Raw genomic sequence first — 21155 nt, forward strand, 5'->3', positions numbered from 1 at the left:
TGCCGCAGATAAGGGAAGAAGGTAAATGGACGCTCTATGCAAGATACTGGAATTATGTGGCAGAGAGGACCAAATTATGCAGGTTGGCTGACCAATTAATGTGGCAAGAAAAGTCCAGTTATGCATTTACAACGTCAGTAGCTCTAACTCAACGAATGGGAGACCTATTGCATTGCAAATGCTTGTTTCTTTATGTGGCAAGAAAAGTCCTGCAAAAAGTCCGGTTAGGACTTTCCAACGCTAATAGCTCTAACTCGAGCACATGCGAGACCCGTTGCATTGCACATGCTTGTTTATGAGTACGGAGGAGGAATGAGTGAAATGAAGGAGTATAGTATAGCGAACCCCACGATGTGGCCGCCCCCATCTCTAGCTCCGCCCCGCACACGTGCAGCGCCAGCTTTCGCGCCTTTGTTAGACGGTGCCTGGAGTCGGGGCTCCATGGACGATGGACAAAGGTGGGTGCGGGGAGGAGAGCTCCGGGCGTGAGATGGGGGGGCATGAGGGTCGCCGGGGGTCCAAGCGTGAGTGCCGCCCCCAGACACCTGCACTTCCTCATTCACTGCAGCGGAGCACGTGGGGGGCTCTCTGCGCCTTCTGTTATTTCACAAGTGGATTCACTTGTAAACGTTGGCACAAGTACCACAGCACAGGGGAATGCCACAGCATTCTGTGATCCAACACGCGCAGCGGCGTAACAAGGGCCCCCGCGGCGCGGGCGGCAGCTCCCGGGGGCCCTCAGCGCCTGTGCTGTGTGAGTCTGGAGTGGGGGCCTCCTCCATCTTCTGTGCGGGGCCCATACACACCCACATACATTCACACACATATACACACACATACACAGGCACACGTACAGTGACTTTGAACAGACAAAGGGAGCGCTCACTTAAATAACGTATTTAATCCAGTCTAGCGCTAAACCCTGTCCGTGGAGCACAGCTCCGCAGGGGTCCGTGACGCTCTGCCCGGTGCCACCCGTTTCCCCTCCACAGAGAAGCCCCATCTCCTCTGTAGTGCCCACTTCTCTGTTTCCGGGGCAGCTGGGCGCTCTCTACTTGAATGTCTATCTCACGTGGGAACTTCCATTTAAAACAGTTTTAAATGTACATTTAAAATACGTTTTGCTCTGAGAAAAACAAAACCACAGTGTTCTGCACTTTGTTTTATTTCCGGAATTGTTAAGATAAGTCGCAGAAAACTCGTATTTACAGAGGCGGGCGGATGGTGTGGGTGACAGTCTCACACCTAATGTCAGATGTGAGGCGCCCACACCTGGTCTGTAGTCTCTCAGCACTGGAGTGTACGTCCGGGGCTCTACATGTATCTCGGAGCTGGGAGCCCGGCTGCCAATCAAAGATAATAAAGGAGGAGGATGAAATCAAGATCAAATGGGAGATCCGCGGAACTGAGTCAAAGGGTTGTTGCTAAAAACTGGGTAAATAAGGAAGAGAAGAACAAGGTGGGACAATTCCGAAAATCAGACAAGATGGGTCCACCAAGACCATCGGAAGGTACTGGGTACCTGGGGGGTTGTCTCTGCACACAGGAGTGAAACAGAAGAGGCACTGTCAAGGGGTTGAACAAGCAGCACCCACCCACCTTGGCAAACTCTTCTCGTGCAGTGGTCCGCTGTTTGTGCCTGTGAAGGGTGAGCAGGGGACGGACCCCTTGCAAGGTTGTGCACAGCAATTGCCCGCTTTGTCCAGGTCTTTAAATGGTTTTGAAATTGAGCAAAAGCCATCTGGGTTATCCCTACATTTAAATTACACATAGAATCTTCAAAATATTTGGGATGTACATTTCACAAACACAATGTAAACATTTAAACTGTACTTAGTGTTTCTTTAACATATGACACTGTTTTCCGTTATATACAATTTGACCTCAGGTTGAACTAGGAACCAGTTCCCTTTTCATACCTAGTGATTAATATCTACCATTCTCCCACTGATTTGCAGGATGGAAATCTCGGCAGAGCGTCATGGTCCCTCCGAGCCTAGTTTGCTTTTTGGTCTTCTGTTCTGCTTTCTGCAGTGGGCCACGTGACACTAGTGAAGATGCTGTGCTACCCCAATGATAGTTTTATTTGCAAACCTTCCCCTGCTTGTCCTTCATTCCTTCTTCAGACAGGCCACACATCGGATTTGGTCGCTGGGGCACCGTCTGGTAGCTCTTTCCCCTCCAAAGCTACCCGTGACTGCGGGTGGATTAGGCCTTCTGGACTAAGGGCCAGATGTAGCAAGTCTTTTGCACCTTGCAAACGGCGAAAAACGCAGTTTGCGAGGCGCAAAAGGCCTAACGTGATGCTCATCCCCAAATTGCGTGTCGGTACCGACTCGCAGTTTGGGGATGCGACTCGCAAATAGGAAGGGTTGTTCCCTTCCTATTTGCGACCGCATCACCATGCAGAGTTGCTTTGGGAACGCGAATGCGGTCGCAAACCAACTCGCAGTTACCATCCACTTGAAGTGGATAGTAACTCATTCGCAAATGTGAATGCAAAAAAAATTTTTTTTTCAGAGCAGGCAGGTCCTATGGACCACTGCCTACTCTGAAAAAACAAAACCAAATGGTTTCGGATTTTTTTCTGTTTGCAGCTCGTTTTCCTTTAAGGAAAACAGGCTGCAAAAAGATAAAAAAAACTTCTTTATTCAAAAAGCAGTCACGGACATGGTGGTCTGCTGTCTCCAGCAGGCCACCATCCCTGTGAGTGCCTAGACTCGCTATGGGGTTGCAAACTGCGACCCACCTCATTAATATTCATGAGGTGGGTCTTTGCTTTGGTTTTAAGGAGGTCTTACTGCACTGCTCATCGTTTCCTACTTTCCTTCTACGGATCACCATCCGGGGTTATCATGCACAGCTTTCTCTTGCCACGGACACGAAGAAACCCTGTACTCCTGTACTACCTTTGCTAAGCCTTCCCACTCGCACAGGACGGCTGTGCTCAGAGCATCTCCATCAATGGCATGTTGCAGGTGTCTTAAAATTGGGAGATTTGTTTCTGGACGGCGAGCTACTAAATTTCCACACCCATGTGGCAGACTACCATCTTCATCCTTGTCAACGCCCTACTTACAACCACCTTAAGCAATCACTAAAGGCCCTATTTCATGTCTGCCACCTAGCACTAACCCTACAAGAGGTGTGCCAGAAGTTCTACACCATAGCAACTGGTGGCAAACTGATAGAATGGGTGCACAGTCCTTTCCTGCAACATTGTCATAATACCTGGGTGATTGATGTGGCCAAACCTCTGCAAGATACAGACTGGACTAAATACTGGACTTTCCCCACAAAGTATCCCACGTCTGTCACTTTAAGTACATTCGTGCAGCTTCCTTGGGAATGCATTCCGCCCATTGCTTTCTATTGGCTTTGTGGTTTGTAACTCACATTTTGTTGCTTTCAATTTGGTGGCTTTATTTGTTTTAGGCCACGCAGCTTAAGTTTGTCCCTTCCCTTGCCCAAACCTTATTTACAGTATCCTTCCGAGTGCTTCCTTTCTGTAAACAGTCCTGTAAATCTTGTTCTTATCTCATCACATTTGCTGTGCATTCAAAGAACAAAGTCAAATGTCAGGCTCTGAATTTGGTGGGAAATTAGTGTTTACTTTTCTTTCTCTGACTTCAAAGTGAGAGGATTTGTGCAACAATCTTGCTGGATACTGAGGTTAGGAAAGAGTTTTTTTGTAATCACATGACAACATTTAAATAAACTTCACAATATATCAGCATTAGGAGTACAAATCAAGCAAATTTTTGTTAATTCTGAACTGTGCTGGAAACAAATACCTTTATATGATTAAAACAAATCATTACATTAGGTGATGGAATTTCCACACGTCATCGTCTGTGCACAGTATAGTTTTATTTGAAAAACTATATTTCTGTGCAATGTAATGGTCATTTCAACCAAAAATATGTTGTCTGTAATGGCAGTGTGTTACCACACCATGCATACTCCACTCCACGCTGCTCTGCACCACTCCACACCACTGCACCCTACTCTGCATCACTCTACTTTGCACCACTCTATGCCACTGCACCCTAAGCTACTTCACACTATGCCTCTCTTCTCTACTCTGTATCACTCTACTCCATGCCAGTGCACTTTACACCTCTCTACACCACTGCGCTCTACCTCTGCACGCTATTCCACTCCAGTCTAGGCAACACCAATCTAGTTCACACAACTCCACTCTATGCCACTCTGCAACACTGCACTGTACACCACTGCACTCTAAGCTAATACACTCATGCTAGTGCACTTTACTCTGTAACACTCAGCTCTATGCCCATGCACTCTACATCGATACACTGTAGGTCATTCTAATCTACTCTATGCCACGGCACTCTACACCACTTTACTCTGTGCCATCACACTCTATGCCACTCTATGCAACTCCACTCTACCCTGCACCTCTCCACTCTAAGACACTTCACTCTACTGTGAAACAATCTAGTTTACGCCACTGCACTCTGTGCCACTGCATTCTATGCCACTGCACTCTGTTCTGGAACAATCTATTCTATACCACTGCACTGTATGCCACTCTGTCCCACTGCACTCTGAACTACTGCACTCTACTTCAATGAATTTGCACTATATGCCACTGCACTCTGACCCTCTACTCTGCAGTACTGCACTGGCCACCACTTTACTTTACACCACTCTACTCTGTACTACTGCATTCTGCACATTACACTCGATTCCACTGCACTCTATACCGCTCTACTCTGCATAACTCCACTCTATGTCACTGCACTTTACAGCACTATACTCTGCTCTGCACTATGCTACACTACTCCACTCTGCACCACTGCACTCTATGCCACTCGAGTCTACTCAACACTCTATGCCACTGCACCACTCTCCACTAATGCACTCTCTGCCACTCTTTTATATGCCAGTCTACTCCACTGCAGTCTATACCACTCTACTCTGCCCCATGCCACTCTATGCCTCTGTACTATATGCCAATGCATTATAAACTGCACTGTACAGCACTGCCCTCTACTCTGCACCACTGTACTCTACACCACTGCACTGACACTCTAGTCTGCAACATTGCACTCTCTCCACCACTGTACTGTACACCACTCTACTCTGTGCCACTGCACTCTATGCCACTCTACTCTGCATCACTCCACTCTACATCACTGCACTCTACAGCACTATACTCTACGCTGCACCACTCTACGCTACTCCACTCTGCACCACTCTGTGCCACTGCACTCTACGCCACGCAAGTCTACTCTGCACTCTATGGCACTGCACCTCTCTACACTACTGCACTCTCTGCCACTCTATTGTATGCCACTGTACTCTACTGCACTCTATGCCACTCTACTCTGCCCCATGCCACTCCACTCTAAACCACTGCACTCTACGCCAATGCACTCTAAACAACTGCACTGTATCCCCCTGTACTCTACACTGCACCACTGTGCTCTACGCCACTGCCCCTATGGCACTCTACTCCAATATGCCACTAACATTTAGCCATGGTGAATAGCAGCAACTCTGATGTATAACATGATGTATAACATGGCTAAAACACACTGGCAAAGCCAGTAACTGTTGCGTAAATGAGACCTATTGGCTTTACCAATGTTTGTTAGTACTAAGAGGTACAGAGGTCCCTGAAAGAACTGTGAATGTGTAAGTCCTTATTTTAAAAATGCATTACACACATCATAATATAGGCTGCTACAAAATGCTCAAATACATTTCATTTAAATAAAAAAAACTCCTTCTAAAATACAGATTTGAATAATATATACAGTTTATACCTAGCACTAACATTTTTTAATAACAGTCCAATAAAACCACACACTCCACAGCTCACCTTGGAACACCCCTTACAGTACCTCTCTAAAAGAAAATGTCTTTGTCATCAGAAAGCTTCAACTGACTCCTTTGATTAAAGTAAATGCAGGTTTTCAAGCCCTTTTACATTTGCAGATTTAGCAGTTGCGCACATTTGCAATTCTTTAGGGAAGGAGACCCCCTGGCAAGAAGGCCTTTTCTTATCTGCCTGCCCCTCCCTTGCTCAGAGCACAGGAGACTCCCGGCCTTTCAGTCCAGCTGGGGAAACTGATCTGTCCTAATTACATTTCGTACTTTTGATGAAAGGCTAAAACTACGGACAAATGCTGTCCGTTAAGCCTTTCATAACGGACAGCAGGGCAAAATTACAGGCAGTGTTTCTGGGGGTGTCACACTCCTTGCAGCTCAGCAGTTCTGCACTTTGTTTTATTCCTGGAATTGTTAAGATAAGTCACAGAAAAGCCTTTGTTAAAGTTGTGCCGCCCTTATGCCCCCAAGTAAAGCCTGTGCTACAGAAAGTCAAACATGTAGGTAAATAGGAGAGGTCTGGGGAGGCAGCTGTGCTGTCTGTGGGCCAGAGGCCAGTGATATCCAATGAAAGACAGTGTCAAGGGTCTGTGGGAGGAGCCGGTGGTATCTAATAATATACAGTATCAAGGGTTGTGGGAGGGGCCAGTGATATCCAATAAGAAACAGTGTAAAGGGTCTGTGGGGGAAGGGCCAGTGATATCCAATGAGAAACGGTATCAAGGGTCGGTGGGAGGAGCCATTGATATCCAATGAGGAACAGTATCAAGGGTCTGTGGGAGAGGCCAGTCGTATCTAATAATAGACAGTATCAAGGGTTGTGGGAGGGGCCAGTGATATCCAGTAAGAAACAGTGTAAAGGGTCTGTGGGCGTGGGGACAGTGATATCTAATAAGACACAGTATGAAGGGTCTGTGGGAGGGGCCTGTGATATCAAATGAGACAGTATCACGGGTCTGTGGGAGGGGTCAGTGATATCTAATAAGACACAGTATCAAGAGTCTGTGGGAGGGGCCAGTGATATCCAATTAGACAGTATCACAAGTCTGTGGGAGGAGCCTGTGATATCCAATGAGAGGCAATATCGAGGGTCGGTGAGAGGGGCCAGTGATATCTAATAAGACACAGTATCAAGCGTTGTGCCAGGGGCCTGCCCAGCCTTGGACAAGAGAAAGGGCAGGTTTTCAGGACTGAGAACAGCCTCAGATGGGCAGTGTGGCATCTATTTGCGCATCATGAGACAGTTTTAAGCCGTTCATTCAGTTCATTTCATTTATTCCTTTTTATTATTTTAAAAGATTAGATTTAGCAGATTTGTTTTATTAATTTTATCAGCTGCCTTTCTACACAGGCATTTTTATTAGTTCGTTTGTACGGCATTTCATCTTGTGCCTCTGCTCAAGACTGTACAGGATAATTTACCAAGTATTGCCTGTCCAAGAGTACGCAGTCAGCCTTACACAGAAAGACGCAGTATCACGTCAGGCCAGTTCTTAGAAAACTTAGGCCAATACTCCTATCCTTTGTGTGGTTTCCTGCCTTTGCTCCCACCAAAAGTGTGGGGTTTGCATGGGAGATGCCATCTGCTGCTAGCTGCAGGCCTGGCGGTCGCGTTTCAAAGGCAGTTAACCATTTAAAGCTCACTGCCAGGGAGGGGGTGTTGGCAGAGAGACAGATCACTCCCCCAAGGTTTGTAGATTGGGTGTCTGGAGGTGGCAGGCTGGATAGAACCAGTTAGCAACCATGCCAGGGTGTAGGAGGCTGGCCTGGTTTGTAGAGGGTACCTATGGTACTTAACCTTATACCAGGTCCAGTTATCCCTTATTAGTGAGCTGTAGTCAGTGTCTAGAAGCCAGGCTCTCTAGGGGTAGCTGTAGCTGAGCCGCCAAGGCTGAACTAGGAGACATGCAAAACTCATGCAATACCACTGTAGTCACACAGCACTCACATACATGAAAGAAAATATTCAGTTACAAAATAAAGGTACTTTATTTTGGTGACACATATGCAAAAAATACTATAGAGGCTTCCCTTAGGAGGTAAGTAATACAAAAATGATATACACTAGTATGCAAAAACAGGTGTAAAACAGTTAGAAAACAGTGCAAATAGTGAAAATCACAATGGGCCTCGGGGGAACACAAACCAAATACTAAGAAAGTGGAAAGCGAATGTCGGTTTGCCCCTAGGCAAGTGTAGTGTGTAGAGGGTCATTTGGAGTATTAGAAAACACAAAAGGTAAGAACTAGAACCCACCCCAGGGCCCAGGAAAGCAGTAGAAAAACACAGTAACTTTCCTAGGACACACAACAACACGAGAAAGAAGATTATGCCAGAACCAGAAGAGACTGCAAGACACCAACAGTGGATTCCTGGACCTGAAGACCTGTGGAAGAAAGGGACCAAGTCCAAGAAGCACAAAAGAGTCCAGGGAGAACAGGAGCCCCTGCTAACCCGGATGAAGGTGCAAAAGAATAACCACCGGTGAAGAACAACAGTGAGTACTGCACCCAAGATGCAGGTTCCTGGTTGGTGCAAATGACGTCCCACGACGGATGGAAGATTGCAGTCTATTTTGCGTCGCTGGATTCCGCTACAAGCCTTGGCACACGCAACGCTTGCAGTTAGCAGCAAATGGCGCTGCCCAGCACCAGTGGGAACCTGGTGGACTCTACCCAGGAGGGGTTAGTCAGAGGGGGCTCTCTCAGTTGATGAGAGCAGTTGCTCAGAAGACCAGGCAGCGTGTACAGGAGTCCCACAGCATGGGGACAAAGAAGATGTAAAAGGAGGCCCGTGCAGCACTACAACAAAGAATCTCACGCCACTAGAGAACCACTCAGGAAGCTGTGCATCACAGGACAGATTGCTGGGGGCCGGAGCTGCACAGTGCACAAAGAACTTCTTGGATGCCAACAAACTTTGGCAACTGCAAAACATGCAGTGCATGGGGGTGCTCTCTTGCGTAGGGAGGCAATCTCTTACCTCCACCAAAGTTGGACAGTAGGACGTCAGGACTATTGGGACCACTTCAATCCACCACCCTTGATACAGGATCCACGCAGCTCGTCAGGAGAGGGGATCCATGCAGCCGCTCGTCGATGCAGAGACGTGCCTGCTGAAGCAGGGGGGTGACTCCTTCGCCCCAAGGGAGATTTGTTGGAAAGTACCATCTTGCCTGGCATGTTACCCCCATATTTCACTGTATATATGTTGTTTTAGTTGTATGTGTCACTGAGACCCTGCCAGCCAGGGCCCCAGTGCTCATAAGTGTGCCCTGTATGTGTTCCCTGTGTGATGACTAACTGTCTCACTGAGGCTCTGCGAACCAGAACCTCAGTGGTTATGCTCTCTCATTTCTTTCCAAATTGTCACTAACAGGCTAGTGACCAATTTCACCAATTTACATTGGCATACTGGAACACCCTTATAATTCCCTAGTATATGGTACTGAGGTACTCAGGGTATTGGGGTTCCAGGAGATCCCTATGGGCTGCAGCATTTCTTTTGCCACCCATAGGGAGCTCTGACAATTCTTACACAGGCCTGCCATTGCAGCCTAAGTGAAATAACGTCCACGTTATTTCACAGCCATTTACCACTGCACTTAAGTAACTTATAAGTCACCTATATGTCTAACCTTTACCTGGTAAAGGTTGGGTGCTAAGTTACTTAGTGTGTGGGCACCCTGGCACTAGCCAAGGTGCCCACACATTGTTCAGGGCAAATTCCCCGGACTTTGTGAGTGCGGGGACACCATTACACGTGTGATCTATACATAGGTCACTACCTATGTATGGCTTCACAATGGTAACTCCGAACATGGCCATGTAACATGTCTAAGATCATGGAATTGCCACCCCAATGCCATCCTGGCATTGGGGAGACAATTCCATGATCCCCTGGATCTCTAGCACAGACCCGGGAAGTGCCAAACTGCCTTTCCCGGGGTTTCACTGCAGCTGCTGCCAACCCCTCAGACAGGTTTCTGCCCTCCTGGGGTCCAGCCAGGCTTGGCCCAGGAAGGCAGAACAAAGGACTTCCTCAGAGAGAGGGTGTTACACCCTCTCCCTTTGGAAAAAGGTGTCAGGGCTGGGGAGGAGTAGCCTCCCCCAGCCTCTGGAAATACTTTGATGGGCACAGATGGTGCCCATCTTTGCATAAGCCAGTCTACACCGGTTCAGGAATCCCCCAGCCCTGCTCTGCGCGAAACTGGACAATCGAAAGGGGAGTGACCACTCCCCTGACCTGCATCTCCCCTGGGAGGTGCCCAGAGCTCCTCCAGTGTGCTCCAGACCTCTGCCATCTTGGAAACAGAGGTGCTGCTGGCACACTGGACTGCTCTGAGTTGCCAGTGCCAGCAGGTGACGTCAGAGACTCCTTCTGATAGGCTCTTACCTGTGTTGCTAGCCTATCCTCCTTCCTAAGTAGCCAAACCTCCTTTTCTGGCTATTTAGGGTCTCTGCTTTGGGGAATTCTTTAGATAACGAATACAAGAGCTCATCAGAGTTCCTCTGCATCTCTCTCGTTACCTTCTGCCAAGGAATCGACCGCTGACCGCTCAGGAAGCCTGCAAAACCGCAACAAAGTAGCAAAGATGACTACTGCAACATTGTATCGCTGATCCTGCCGCCTTCTCAACTGTTTTCCTGGTGGTGCATGCTGTGGTGGTTGTCTTCCTCCTCTCTGCACTAGAAGCTCTGAAGAAATCTCCCGTGGGATGATGGAATCCTCCCCCTGCAACCACAGGCACCAAAAGAACTGCATCACCGGTTCTCTGGGTCCCCTCTCAGCACGACGAGCGTGGTCCCTGGAACTCAGCAACTCTGTCCAAGTGACTCCCACAGTCCAGTGACTCTTCAGTCCAAGTTTGGTGGAGGTAAGTCCTTGCCTCCCCACGCTTGTTGCATTGCTGGTGTTGGTCGTCCTTGCAGAATTCCCCTATCACAACTTCTGTGCTCTCTGGGGAACTTAGGTGCACTTTACACCTACTTTTCAGAGTCTTGGGGTGGGCTATTTTTCTAACCCTCAGTGTTTTCTTACAGTCCCAGCGACCCTCTACAAGCTCACATAGGTTTGGGGTCCATTCGTGGTTCGCATTCCACTTCTACAGTATATGGTTTGTGTTGCCCCTATGCCTATGTGCTCTCATTGCAATCTATTGTGACTGTACATTGCTTGCATTGCTTTCTATTGCTATTACTGCATAATTTTGGTATTGTGTACATATATCTTGTGTATATTTGCTATCCTCATACTGAGGGTACTCACTGAGATACTTTTGGCATATTGTCATAAAAATAAAGTACCTTTATTTTTAGTATATCTGTGTATTGTGTTTTCTTATGATATTGTGCATATGACACTAGTGGTATAGTGGGAGCTTTGCATGTCTCCTAGTTCAGCCTAAGCTGCTCTGCTAAGCTACCCTTTTCTATCAGCCAAAGCTGCTAGACACCTCTTCTACACTAATAAGGGATACCTGGACCTGGTGCAGAGTGTAAGTACCCCTTGGTACTCACTACAAACCAGGCCAGCCTCCTGCAAGATTCCTTCGCTCTTCTGGTACAGGCTGAAGACAGGCTGTCCTCTGAGGATGCACGACTGGGAAACAGTTGCAGTTGCTGTCAGTATCTTAAGGTACAATGTTGCAGAAGTCGTCTTTGCTTCTTTGTTGCAGTTTGTAGCGTTCCTGGAGGGCCCAGATGCAGTTTCTTCAGTGAGAAGGTGAAGTAAAGGATGCAGAGGATTCCTGCTGGAGTCTTGCAATCCGAATCGGAAGAACCACCCAAGTGAGAGACCCTAAATAGCCCTGAAAGGGGGATTGGTCAGCTAAACAGGCAAGCACCTATTAGGGGAGGGCTCTGACGTCACCTGCTAGCACTGGCTACTCAGATGCTCCTAGAGTTCCCTGCCAACTTTTAATCCAAGATGGCAAAACTCAGGGACCTTCTGGAGGAGCTCTGAACGCCACCCCTGGGGTGGTGATGGACAGGGGAGTGGTCAGTCCCCTTTCCTATGTCCAGTTTTGCACCCGAGCTGGGACTGGGGTCCCTGAACCTGTATAGACTGGATTATGCAAAGAGGGCACCAAATGTTCCCTTCAAGGAATTTCCAGTTGCTTGTGGAGGCTACCCCTCCCAAGCCTTTAACACCTATTTCCAAAGCGAGAGGGTGTAACACACCTCTTCTAAAGGAAATCCTTTGCTCTGCTTTCCTGGGCTTGAGCTGTTCAAGCAACAGGAGGGCAGAAACCTGTCTGAGAGGTGGCAGCAGCTGGGCTTGCCTGGAAAACCTCAGAAGGCTGGAATTGCAATACTGGGGGTCCACTGTGGAGCCCCCAGAGTGCGTGAAATTATACAACGAATGCTTGCAAAAGCCTTGGGGTATGATTACAACAGGTTTGATACCAAACATGCCTATGTTCAGAGTTAACATTATGTATTTGGATATAGGTAGTGACCTATGTCCAGTACAGGCATAAAATGGCATCCCCGCACTCACGAAGTGCGAGAAAATGGCCCTGGAGGTCGTGGGGGCATCTCTGGTAGTGCAGGGGTGTCCTCACACACAGGTACTCTGCACCCTGCCCTCAGGGCTGGAGGGCCTGCTATTGGGGTGAATTGTAAGTGACCTGCTGCAGTGTAAATAGCAGTGAAAGGGTGCTTGCACCTTCTCACGCAGGCTCCAATGGCAGTCCTGCAGAAGCCTTTGCATGGGTTCCCTATGGGTGGCAAAAGAAATGCTGCAGCCCATAGGGATCTCCTGGGACCCCAATGCCCTAGGTACCTAGGTACCATATACTAGGGACTTATAAGGGGCACCAGTATTCCAATTATGGGTGAAATACTGGGTTACCAGTATGCAGCAACAACATTTAGAGGAGAGAGAGCATAATCACTGGGGTCCTGGTTAGCAGGATCCCAGTGAACACAGTCAAGCAGTGACATCAGGCAGAAAATGGGGGTATCATGGCAAAAAGAGGGTACTTTCCTACAAAGTGTAGTCAGCTTTTGCAGTGGTCACCTCTAAAGTTGGATACTTTTATAATAAATCCAACACTGGCACCAGTGTGGATTTATCATTCTGAGTTGTTTGATACCAAACAACCCAGGGTTCAGAGTGACCATCATGTGGCTGGGAAACTCGTACCGACCAGTGTTTTTGCTCTATTCACTCATTACGTCCCAGGTTTGACAAGGACACAGTGGGGGCATATTGCTCATGCAGCTATGCCCTCTCATACACCATGGTGCACCTTGCCTCAGGGCTGTAAGACCTGCCAGAGGGGTGTCTTACCCATAGTAAATGCAGTGTATGGTGGCTAGAGCACACAGAGAGTGTGCCATGTCGAATTTGTGTTCAAGGTTTGCACCAGGGTACTCGGTCTGCACTGGCAGTGCTGGGTGATCTAGATGCATGGCCCTAGAAGGTGGCACAATTGGTGCTGCTGCCCTCAGTGTCTTACCCCTGGTACCCTACAGCTTGGGTACCTAAGTACCTTTTGCTAGGGACTTATAGTGGCAGCTAAAGGTGTATCCAATTGTCGAATGCATCACAACAGATTTAGGGAAAGAGCTCCTGGTTAGCAGGGGTCCTGAGCAATTTTCCCTCTAATTTTTTTCCACTGTGTGCGGCAGTGTAAGATCTCTGTGCGCTGCAGCCAAGGGTACGTGCGCCAAGAAATTGACAATTCACGCGAGCGCAGCGCATAACTACCAAGATCTTTGGCATTTGCCGCTCCATTGCTTTGTTTTACCACTAAAGCAAAAAGGGGATATTTGTATGAACATTGCTCCATATAATAGGCCATTAAGTTAGTGTGGTGACCTGGTGGCACACCCCAAGGACATGACCTGTTATGTGCCACCTACACCCCAGTTAGAGAAAACAGAGATTGAACCATTGTGAAACTTTAATGAATACTCTCAGGGTGCTTCAGGGGGCCATGCACATCAAATAAAGGATGTTGTACAATTAGTTAACATTTACAATTTGATGAACACACTACTGATGAATGCCATGAAGCCCCTGCCTAGAGACAGGATGAGAAATGTTCTTACCCAACCCACACATGGACTGTAGGAGAAGCCGCATCAAAGTTTAGACAAGTCAGGTGCCAAGATTAGATGTCTGACATGTTTGTTTTTCTCGCCGGTCCTTGCCATTCTTCCAGTGCTGATAAACTCGTTCTAAGTCAACTTTCCCATTTGAGAGGTAAGCCTTTGTCCTCATGAGCATATCTAGGTGACTCTCTTCAAGTCTGTTTCTTAATTTGGACTTGATTGAGTTCATGAGGCTGAATCCTCGTTCGCAGTCTGCACTTGAAGCCTGGAAAGTTGCACAGACATCAATAAGCTGAGATACAACACTATACTGTGCAGCATTCCGCAGGGTGAAATTCACCATGTCTTGAAAGGTCCTAAACAATCCGCTTTTTATATGTTCTGCCACCACATATTTATAATCTCGGTATTGCTGAACAACATCATCAGGGGTGTCACCATCAGCCAGGCCCAAGACCTTCTTATACTTTTCAACAAGTCTTTGTACATTATCAGTCCCAAAATCGAACTGTGATTGTGTTTTTACTGCATGGAAATCAAAGCTTGTCCATTCCTTCAACTCATCTTCTGGGAACCTTCTTTCCATGTGCTCACAAAGGAGTTTAATGAAAGATAACATCGGCTCACTATCATACACTCTGTCCTCACTGTACAAAGCCATCAGATCTCTTACTGTGTTGCTCCAAAAGACAGTGTTGCCCAAGTACTGTCCCTTTATTTGGCCAAGTTTTGCTCTTGCATACTGTACAGCTTCAACAGTGGTCAAAGAGCTTTTTTGAAACAACTTGCACAAAGATGCAAGTTCACCCAGAATGTCGTTCAGTGCTGCAAAGGAAATATGGTAGTTTGAGTCAGATAGTTTTTTGTAGCAATATTTAGCAATTGGGTCATTCTCCTCAACTCTTTCATGATCAAAGTATTTGAGAGCAACCTCATAGTTACGCAAGAGTGCACCAACAGCAAAATGCCTTGAAAGCCACCGCACTTCATTGAGTGGCCGAAAGGAGACCGCTTCACATTCAGTGACCAAAGCAAGTTCGTCCAGCTTGGACTTCCTTAAAGGTGAGCGGGAGAACACAGTGTAGATAGTCCTCAGTAATGTTTCCATTTCCCTGATCATCGGCACTTTTTTCCAGGCATCATCCACTCCCAAATCTTCTCTGTGCGCAACACAGTGCTGCTCAACTAGATGGGGAATGGATTGTTTGAGGCGGGTAGCAACACCATTGTTCTTTCCCAGCATCACTCATGCACCATCTGATGTGAACATGACCATTTTCATAAGGTCCAGTTTATTGGCAGTGTAGAACTCTTTTACAGCTATAGTGATAGCCTTCGCATTGCATGCACTCAGAGTTACAATTCCCCCAAACACTGTTTTGTGCTCTGTTGATGTTACAGATCAGAACTTGAAGTATAGGATGAGCATTTTTGTAACTGAAATATCTGTGCTCTCATCAATTATCAATGTGTGATACCGAGCACCGCGAAGTTCTGCCATGAAGTCAGAGCGTATCACACTGTTGATGGCCTCTAAAAACTCAAAGGCATAGTTCTTGCTCCTCCAGCTGTCTGGTATCTTCACATACAATGCAACATAGTCATGGATGTCTTGAACAGATAACATTGACGTGTTCATTTTGACTGCTAGCAACACATTGTTGATGAGAATCTTTATCTCCTCAGGCTGGGATCTTTGCCGTTCAACTACTTCTAGTCTGTTTGCTCTGTCACTGGCGGTTTCCGTTAGCACGGTGCGCACTCCAAAACCCAGCCTAGCAGCACTTTTATTTCTCAGTGTCACCAAAGCAGATTCATGAACTTTGCTACATAGATGGCGTTTCAAGTAGTCCAGCTTCCAGCCATCACTCCATTTCTTCCCAGTAGAAAAGTCCCCTGTGATCTTTGCTTCTCTACATACTGTGCAAATCAGGCCTACTTCTGGATTGTATAGAAATATCTCTCCCAGTTGTTTGCGAACCTTGCTTGGTGACTTCTGTGTCTCAGTCTCCACAATTTCTTTCAGCCATTCTTCTTTGAACACAAGACTGCATTTCTTCCTTTGTGATGAAGCACTGCTCTCTGCAGAAGTCAATGCTTTGCGCTTGAATATTTTGGTGGTAGTCAGTCTGAGCCTTCTGTGCCGCAAAACCTGCAAAAAAAGACGGACATTATTTAAAGTGAGGAACATTACTTAAAGTTGTTTTTTATGATATTGAATGCAGTCTTCCAGACAAGACTGAGCTATCTCTTGGAAAATGTTGCAACTAGCGATAGTAGCGACGAGCGAGTAATTACCTGGGGTTTTCTCTTTGATCTCACACCTGCCTGTATATGTAACACTGTCTAAGATCCCTGCAATAGAAGAACAAAATGGTTACAGAACATGCTTGTGTTCCAGTATTTCAGATGTACTACAAGGACAAACTACTAAATAATTACCTGGTCTTTCTGCTTGTAGTCACGTCTGCCTTTTCCAACCAATTTTAGCACTGTCTGAGATGCCTGCAGCAAAAGAAAAGATGGTTAACAGTTGGTTACAACATGTTGTCATATTATAATGTGCCAGGTGACCCAGATGGGGTACCTACCAAATAATTACCTGGTCCTTATGCTTCTACACATGTCGGTCCATTCAAATCTATAACTTGCTCGCTCCGACAAACCTGTAATAGAAGCAAAGGTGTGGATTATGAACGTGATTTATGTAGAGACCCTTAATCCCACCTGGAACGTCTACAGAATTACCTGGTCTTCTTTGGTACTCACGCCTGCCCGTTCAAATCCAAATGTTGGCCGGCTGTAATTGGAAAGAAGATATTTAGCATAGGTTATAGGAGTTGCAAAAACATTATGCATGACAGTTTCAGAGCAAGTGAGTAGTTACCTTGGCTTTCAGTTTAGATGAACTCTGGTTCCATATTATCATCCATTTGGAAACCTACATCACACGTTAGACATTCGATGATGCAGCCTTTACAGGCCTCAAGTTATCTGCTTGGCCACTCGCTATGACTAATCGGATTTTTAAGGGTGAGACATTTTTAGGCCTACTGGCTCGTTCTGGCAAGCTGACAAAAGAAAAGTGTTCTGTTTATTCGGACAGTGAATGAGCAATGAAGGTGCCTTTAAGTCTTGTTGTCTTGTCACGTTTGCTGTGGGTTCAACGACGGAAGTCCAGTGCCAGCTTATTTCTCCTTACAATTTGCTGCTTATTTTATCCTGAAGATTAATGGTTACTTTTATGCTCTGACTGCAAAGTTAGAGGATTTAATAAAGTGTGCTGTGGAGTTCAGTTTGCAAGGGGGCAAATTAGGCAGAGCATTACACCATAAAAAGGACTGTAAAACTATTCCTGTAGATAGCTTTTGAATGCATCAACATGTTAATACTATGTGTAAAACAGTTTTCCTGCTTTCCATTTGCTGGTTGTTTTAGGCTGTCCACTTGCAGTTTGTACCCTCCCCAAACCTTATTTGAATCAACCTTCTGAGTCCTTTCTGTAAACAGACCGGTAGATCGTGTTCTTATCGCATCACATTTGCTGTGCAATGAATGGTCTTTCAAGGTTGCTTGTTTACTTCTCTCTTTGGCTTCAAAGTGAGGATTTACACTGCCAATCTTGCTAGATAGTTGCATACAAAAGGTTTTTTTAGCACAGCGACTTTTAAAATGAACCATGCAAGTATTTTACAATACTTGCATTAGGAACCCAAATGTAGCACATGGTTATTTCTGAAGTGCAGTGAAAACACTTGATCAAAACAAGGCATTATACTGGGTGAGGCAGGTTACACTTCACTGTGAAGATTTAAAAAATGGGCTAATAGACTGAAAGCATGTTGACTATTGGCGCTTCACACCACTGCACTCAAGTGCACACCACTACATGCTACACCTGTGCCAATGCTCTCTTCACCACTACATCAGTCCCGGCCACACAACTCTGCACAACTCCACTACACCCCTGCACTATACACCATTCCACTGTGCTCCACTCTAATATACTGACACTGAATTCTACAACACTGCATTGTACTCCACTTAATTCAACACCATACTCTACAAAAGTGGTGTCACAGACTCTGGTAGATGTTGCCCAGGGAGAAAATGGTCAGCACCCTCTCGAGGAGTCATGCACCTCTGCCCAAGAACTATGGAAATGTTATTATGTTATTTGTCAGAGGGTGTCCTTGCAATAGTGCACCCAAGATGGAGCTCTTTCCAAGTTTTTGCCTGAAATTAGAGACTTATTTGGTGCAGTACAGGATATACGATAACTGTAATTTGAGAGCTTGAAGTAGCAGTTGTTCATGGGACTGGGGGTCGGTCAGGATTGGTTCGGCCAAACTCCAGAAAAAACTGCAACGCATACAGAACGCCTCCGCACACCTCATCCTGAACATCTCTCATCACTACCACCTCACAGCCTACCCAAGAGATCGACACTGGCTCCCCGTCAACAAGAAAATCACGTTCAAACTCCTCAGCCACGCTCACAAGGCACTGCACAACACTGGACCAGAATACCTCAACAGACGGCTCTCCTTCTACACCCCGACCCGACAGCTTCCTCCGCCGACCTTGCCCTCGCCACCGTCCCACGCATCCACAGAACGACCGCCAGCGGCAGATCGTTCTCCCACCTCACCGCCAAGACGTGGAACATTCTTCCTACCCACCTGCGTCAGACACTGGGTACAACCAACTTCTAGAACACATCAACATCAGGCAAGAAGTGGGGGCTAACTCTGCTCACTGTTCTGATCCCAGTAAATCACATGATACATAGCACTGGAAAGACTGATGTTCTGCTAATATGGGGTTCAGAACTAAGGCAGTGTTATTCATGGCCTTTTCCGATCATAATTCAAACTCCAGCAGGGAAGAGCCAATCATAACCTCCCTCCCAGGACAGTTTTAATCTCAAATGTTCTCGTGTTATGACATGGCTCCTGGGGCACCCTTTCATATGGCTGTTTTTTACTTTACGAATCTTCAGTCAGCCTTGTCTCTGGTTGAAGGTTGGCAAAGCAGAGAGCACTTGAGGGAAGTGTCCACAGTGCAGAGGAAGGCCACAAGGCATGTGACCCTTTCTGCTTCTAAAACCTGAAGGTGCACCTGCACTTAAAAAGAACAAGATGACAGGGCCTCTCCAAGAAGTTATGTCACTTTTCTGCATATATTCAAACTTACAAACATCCTATTTAGCTGTTTCTTGTGAAATACCAGCATTTGAGCAAGATTTTAATTCGGCCACAATTGGGCCAGACAACAATCTCACTTGCCCACCTGTTCCAAAAGAAATATGGTACAACACACATACAGCATACAACATACATCTCAGTTAGGAATGAGGTAGCACAAGGGAAGGGACAGACACCAGAGGCACTAGCTATTGACTCAGGACCTACACTCAATAAAAATCAATGCTTTCATAACATAAAGTCTGTCTGAATATATTCTGTTGATAAATAGCAAACGTATCAATTATCATTGCAGATGAGTGATGTTGAACTCCATGAACAACCAGAAAACAGAACCGAAGCCAGAAGGTGCTCAAAAAGAGCAGCCAAAGCCGAGGGAGTCAGAAGTAAGTATGTAGAGAGGCCGATCTAAGGCTTTTTTCCACCTCCTGCCTCATCAGACACATCACTAGGCTTACTACAGACTCTACTCTTCATCCCACACATAAACACGATACTACAAGTAAGTATGTAGAGAGCCTGGTCTAAGGCTTCTTTCCAGCTCCTGCCTCATCAGATGCCTCACTAGGGTTACTACAGACTCTACTCTTCATCCCACACATAAACACGATACTACAAATAAGTATGTAGAGAGCCCGGTCTAAGGCTTCTTTCCAGCTCCTGCCTCATCAGATGCATCACTAGGGTTACTACAGACTCTACTCTTCATCCCACACATAAACACGATACTACAAATAAGTATGTAGAGAGCCCGGTCTAACGCTTCTTTCCAGCTCCTGCCTCATCAGATGCATCACTAGGGTTACTACAGACTCTACTCTTCATCCCACACATAAACACAATACTACAAATAAGTATGTACAGAGCCCAGCATAAGGCATCTTTTTACCTACTGCCTCATCAGACTCATCACTAGGGTTACCACAGATTCTACTGTTCATCCCACACATAAACACAATACTACAAGTAAGTATGTAGAGAGCCCGGTCTAATGCGTCTTTCCACCTCCTGCCTCATCAGACGCATCACTAGGGTTACTACAGACTCTACTCTTTATCCCACACATAAACAAGATATTACAAGTAAATATGTAAAGAGCCGAGCATAAGGCATCTTTCTACCTCCTGCCTCATCAGACTCATCACTAGGGTTACCACAGATTCTACTGTTCATCCCACACATAAACACAATACTACAAGTAAGTATGTAGAGAGCCCGGTCTAATGCGTCTATCCACCTCCTGCCTCATCAGACGCATCACTAGGGTTACTACAGACTCTACTCTTTATCCCACTCATAAACAAGATACTACAAGTAAGTATGTACAGAGCCCGGTCTAAGGCTTCTTTCTACCTCCTGCCTCATCAGACGCATCACTAGGGTTACTACAGACTCTACTCTTCATCCTATCTCATAAACACTATAGTACAAGTAAGTATGTAGAGAGCCCAACATAAGGCGTCTTTCCACTTCCTGCTTCATAAGGCGCATCACTAGGGTTACTACAAACTCTACTCTTCATCCCACTCTTGAAACATGGGAAATTGATTTTTTGGAAATTCCGCCTTTTTCTTTGTATCTGTATGATGGATCAGTCTGAAACTTTCCATAAAGGAGAAGTGAGTGAGATGTTTTGAGGAATCTTTCATGCAGATTCACAACATGGCGTTTAAGAAACAAAAATTGCCTTTCCCAAGTAAAGTAAGAACTAGCTGGTCTGGTGCTAAAGCGCCACAAATATGGTTTATTTACATTCATTCCTTACACACTCACCCAGAACTGCTTACACCCAGGTTAAAGAAACCACACAAGAGCTGCCAGCAGACGCCAGAGTCACAGGCTCAGGTCTCCAGCAGAAGTTGCATATTGTCCTAAATAACGTCATCAGTATAGATGATGAAATGTCTCCATACGAGTCATAACATAACAGACAAACCAGGAAATACCTTCAGCACAACAGCAACAACTTAAGCAAAATGTTCCAAACTCCGCCTGAATTAACACCTCAATATGAGCAGTGAAATAT

General features: G+C 46.3%; 1 protein-coding gene across 1 annotated transcript in view; it reads left to right on the forward strand.

Annotated features, from left to right (window-relative positions):
* The first annotated feature begins 379 nt into the window (after positions 1-379).
* The window catches only part of LOC138275243 (C-type lectin domain family 2 member L-like), a 98108-nt gene continuing 77332 nt past the window's right edge, over positions 380-21155 (forward strand). Inside the window, exons 1-2 of the mRNA XM_069219076.1 lie at positions 380-458; positions 19425-19515. Coding sequence (XP_069075177.1) covers positions 19425-19515 — 91 coding nt within the window. The 5' untranslated portion in view covers positions 380-458. The remainder of the gene's footprint in view (positions 459-19424; positions 19516-21155) is intronic.

This window comes from Pleurodeles waltl, chromosome 2_2 (genome assembly GCF_031143425.1).
Source record: "Pleurodeles waltl isolate 20211129_DDA chromosome 2_2, aPleWal1.hap1.20221129, whole genome shotgun sequence".
NCBI classification, from domain to species: Eukaryota; Metazoa; Chordata; class Amphibia; order Caudata; family Salamandridae; genus Pleurodeles; species Pleurodeles waltl.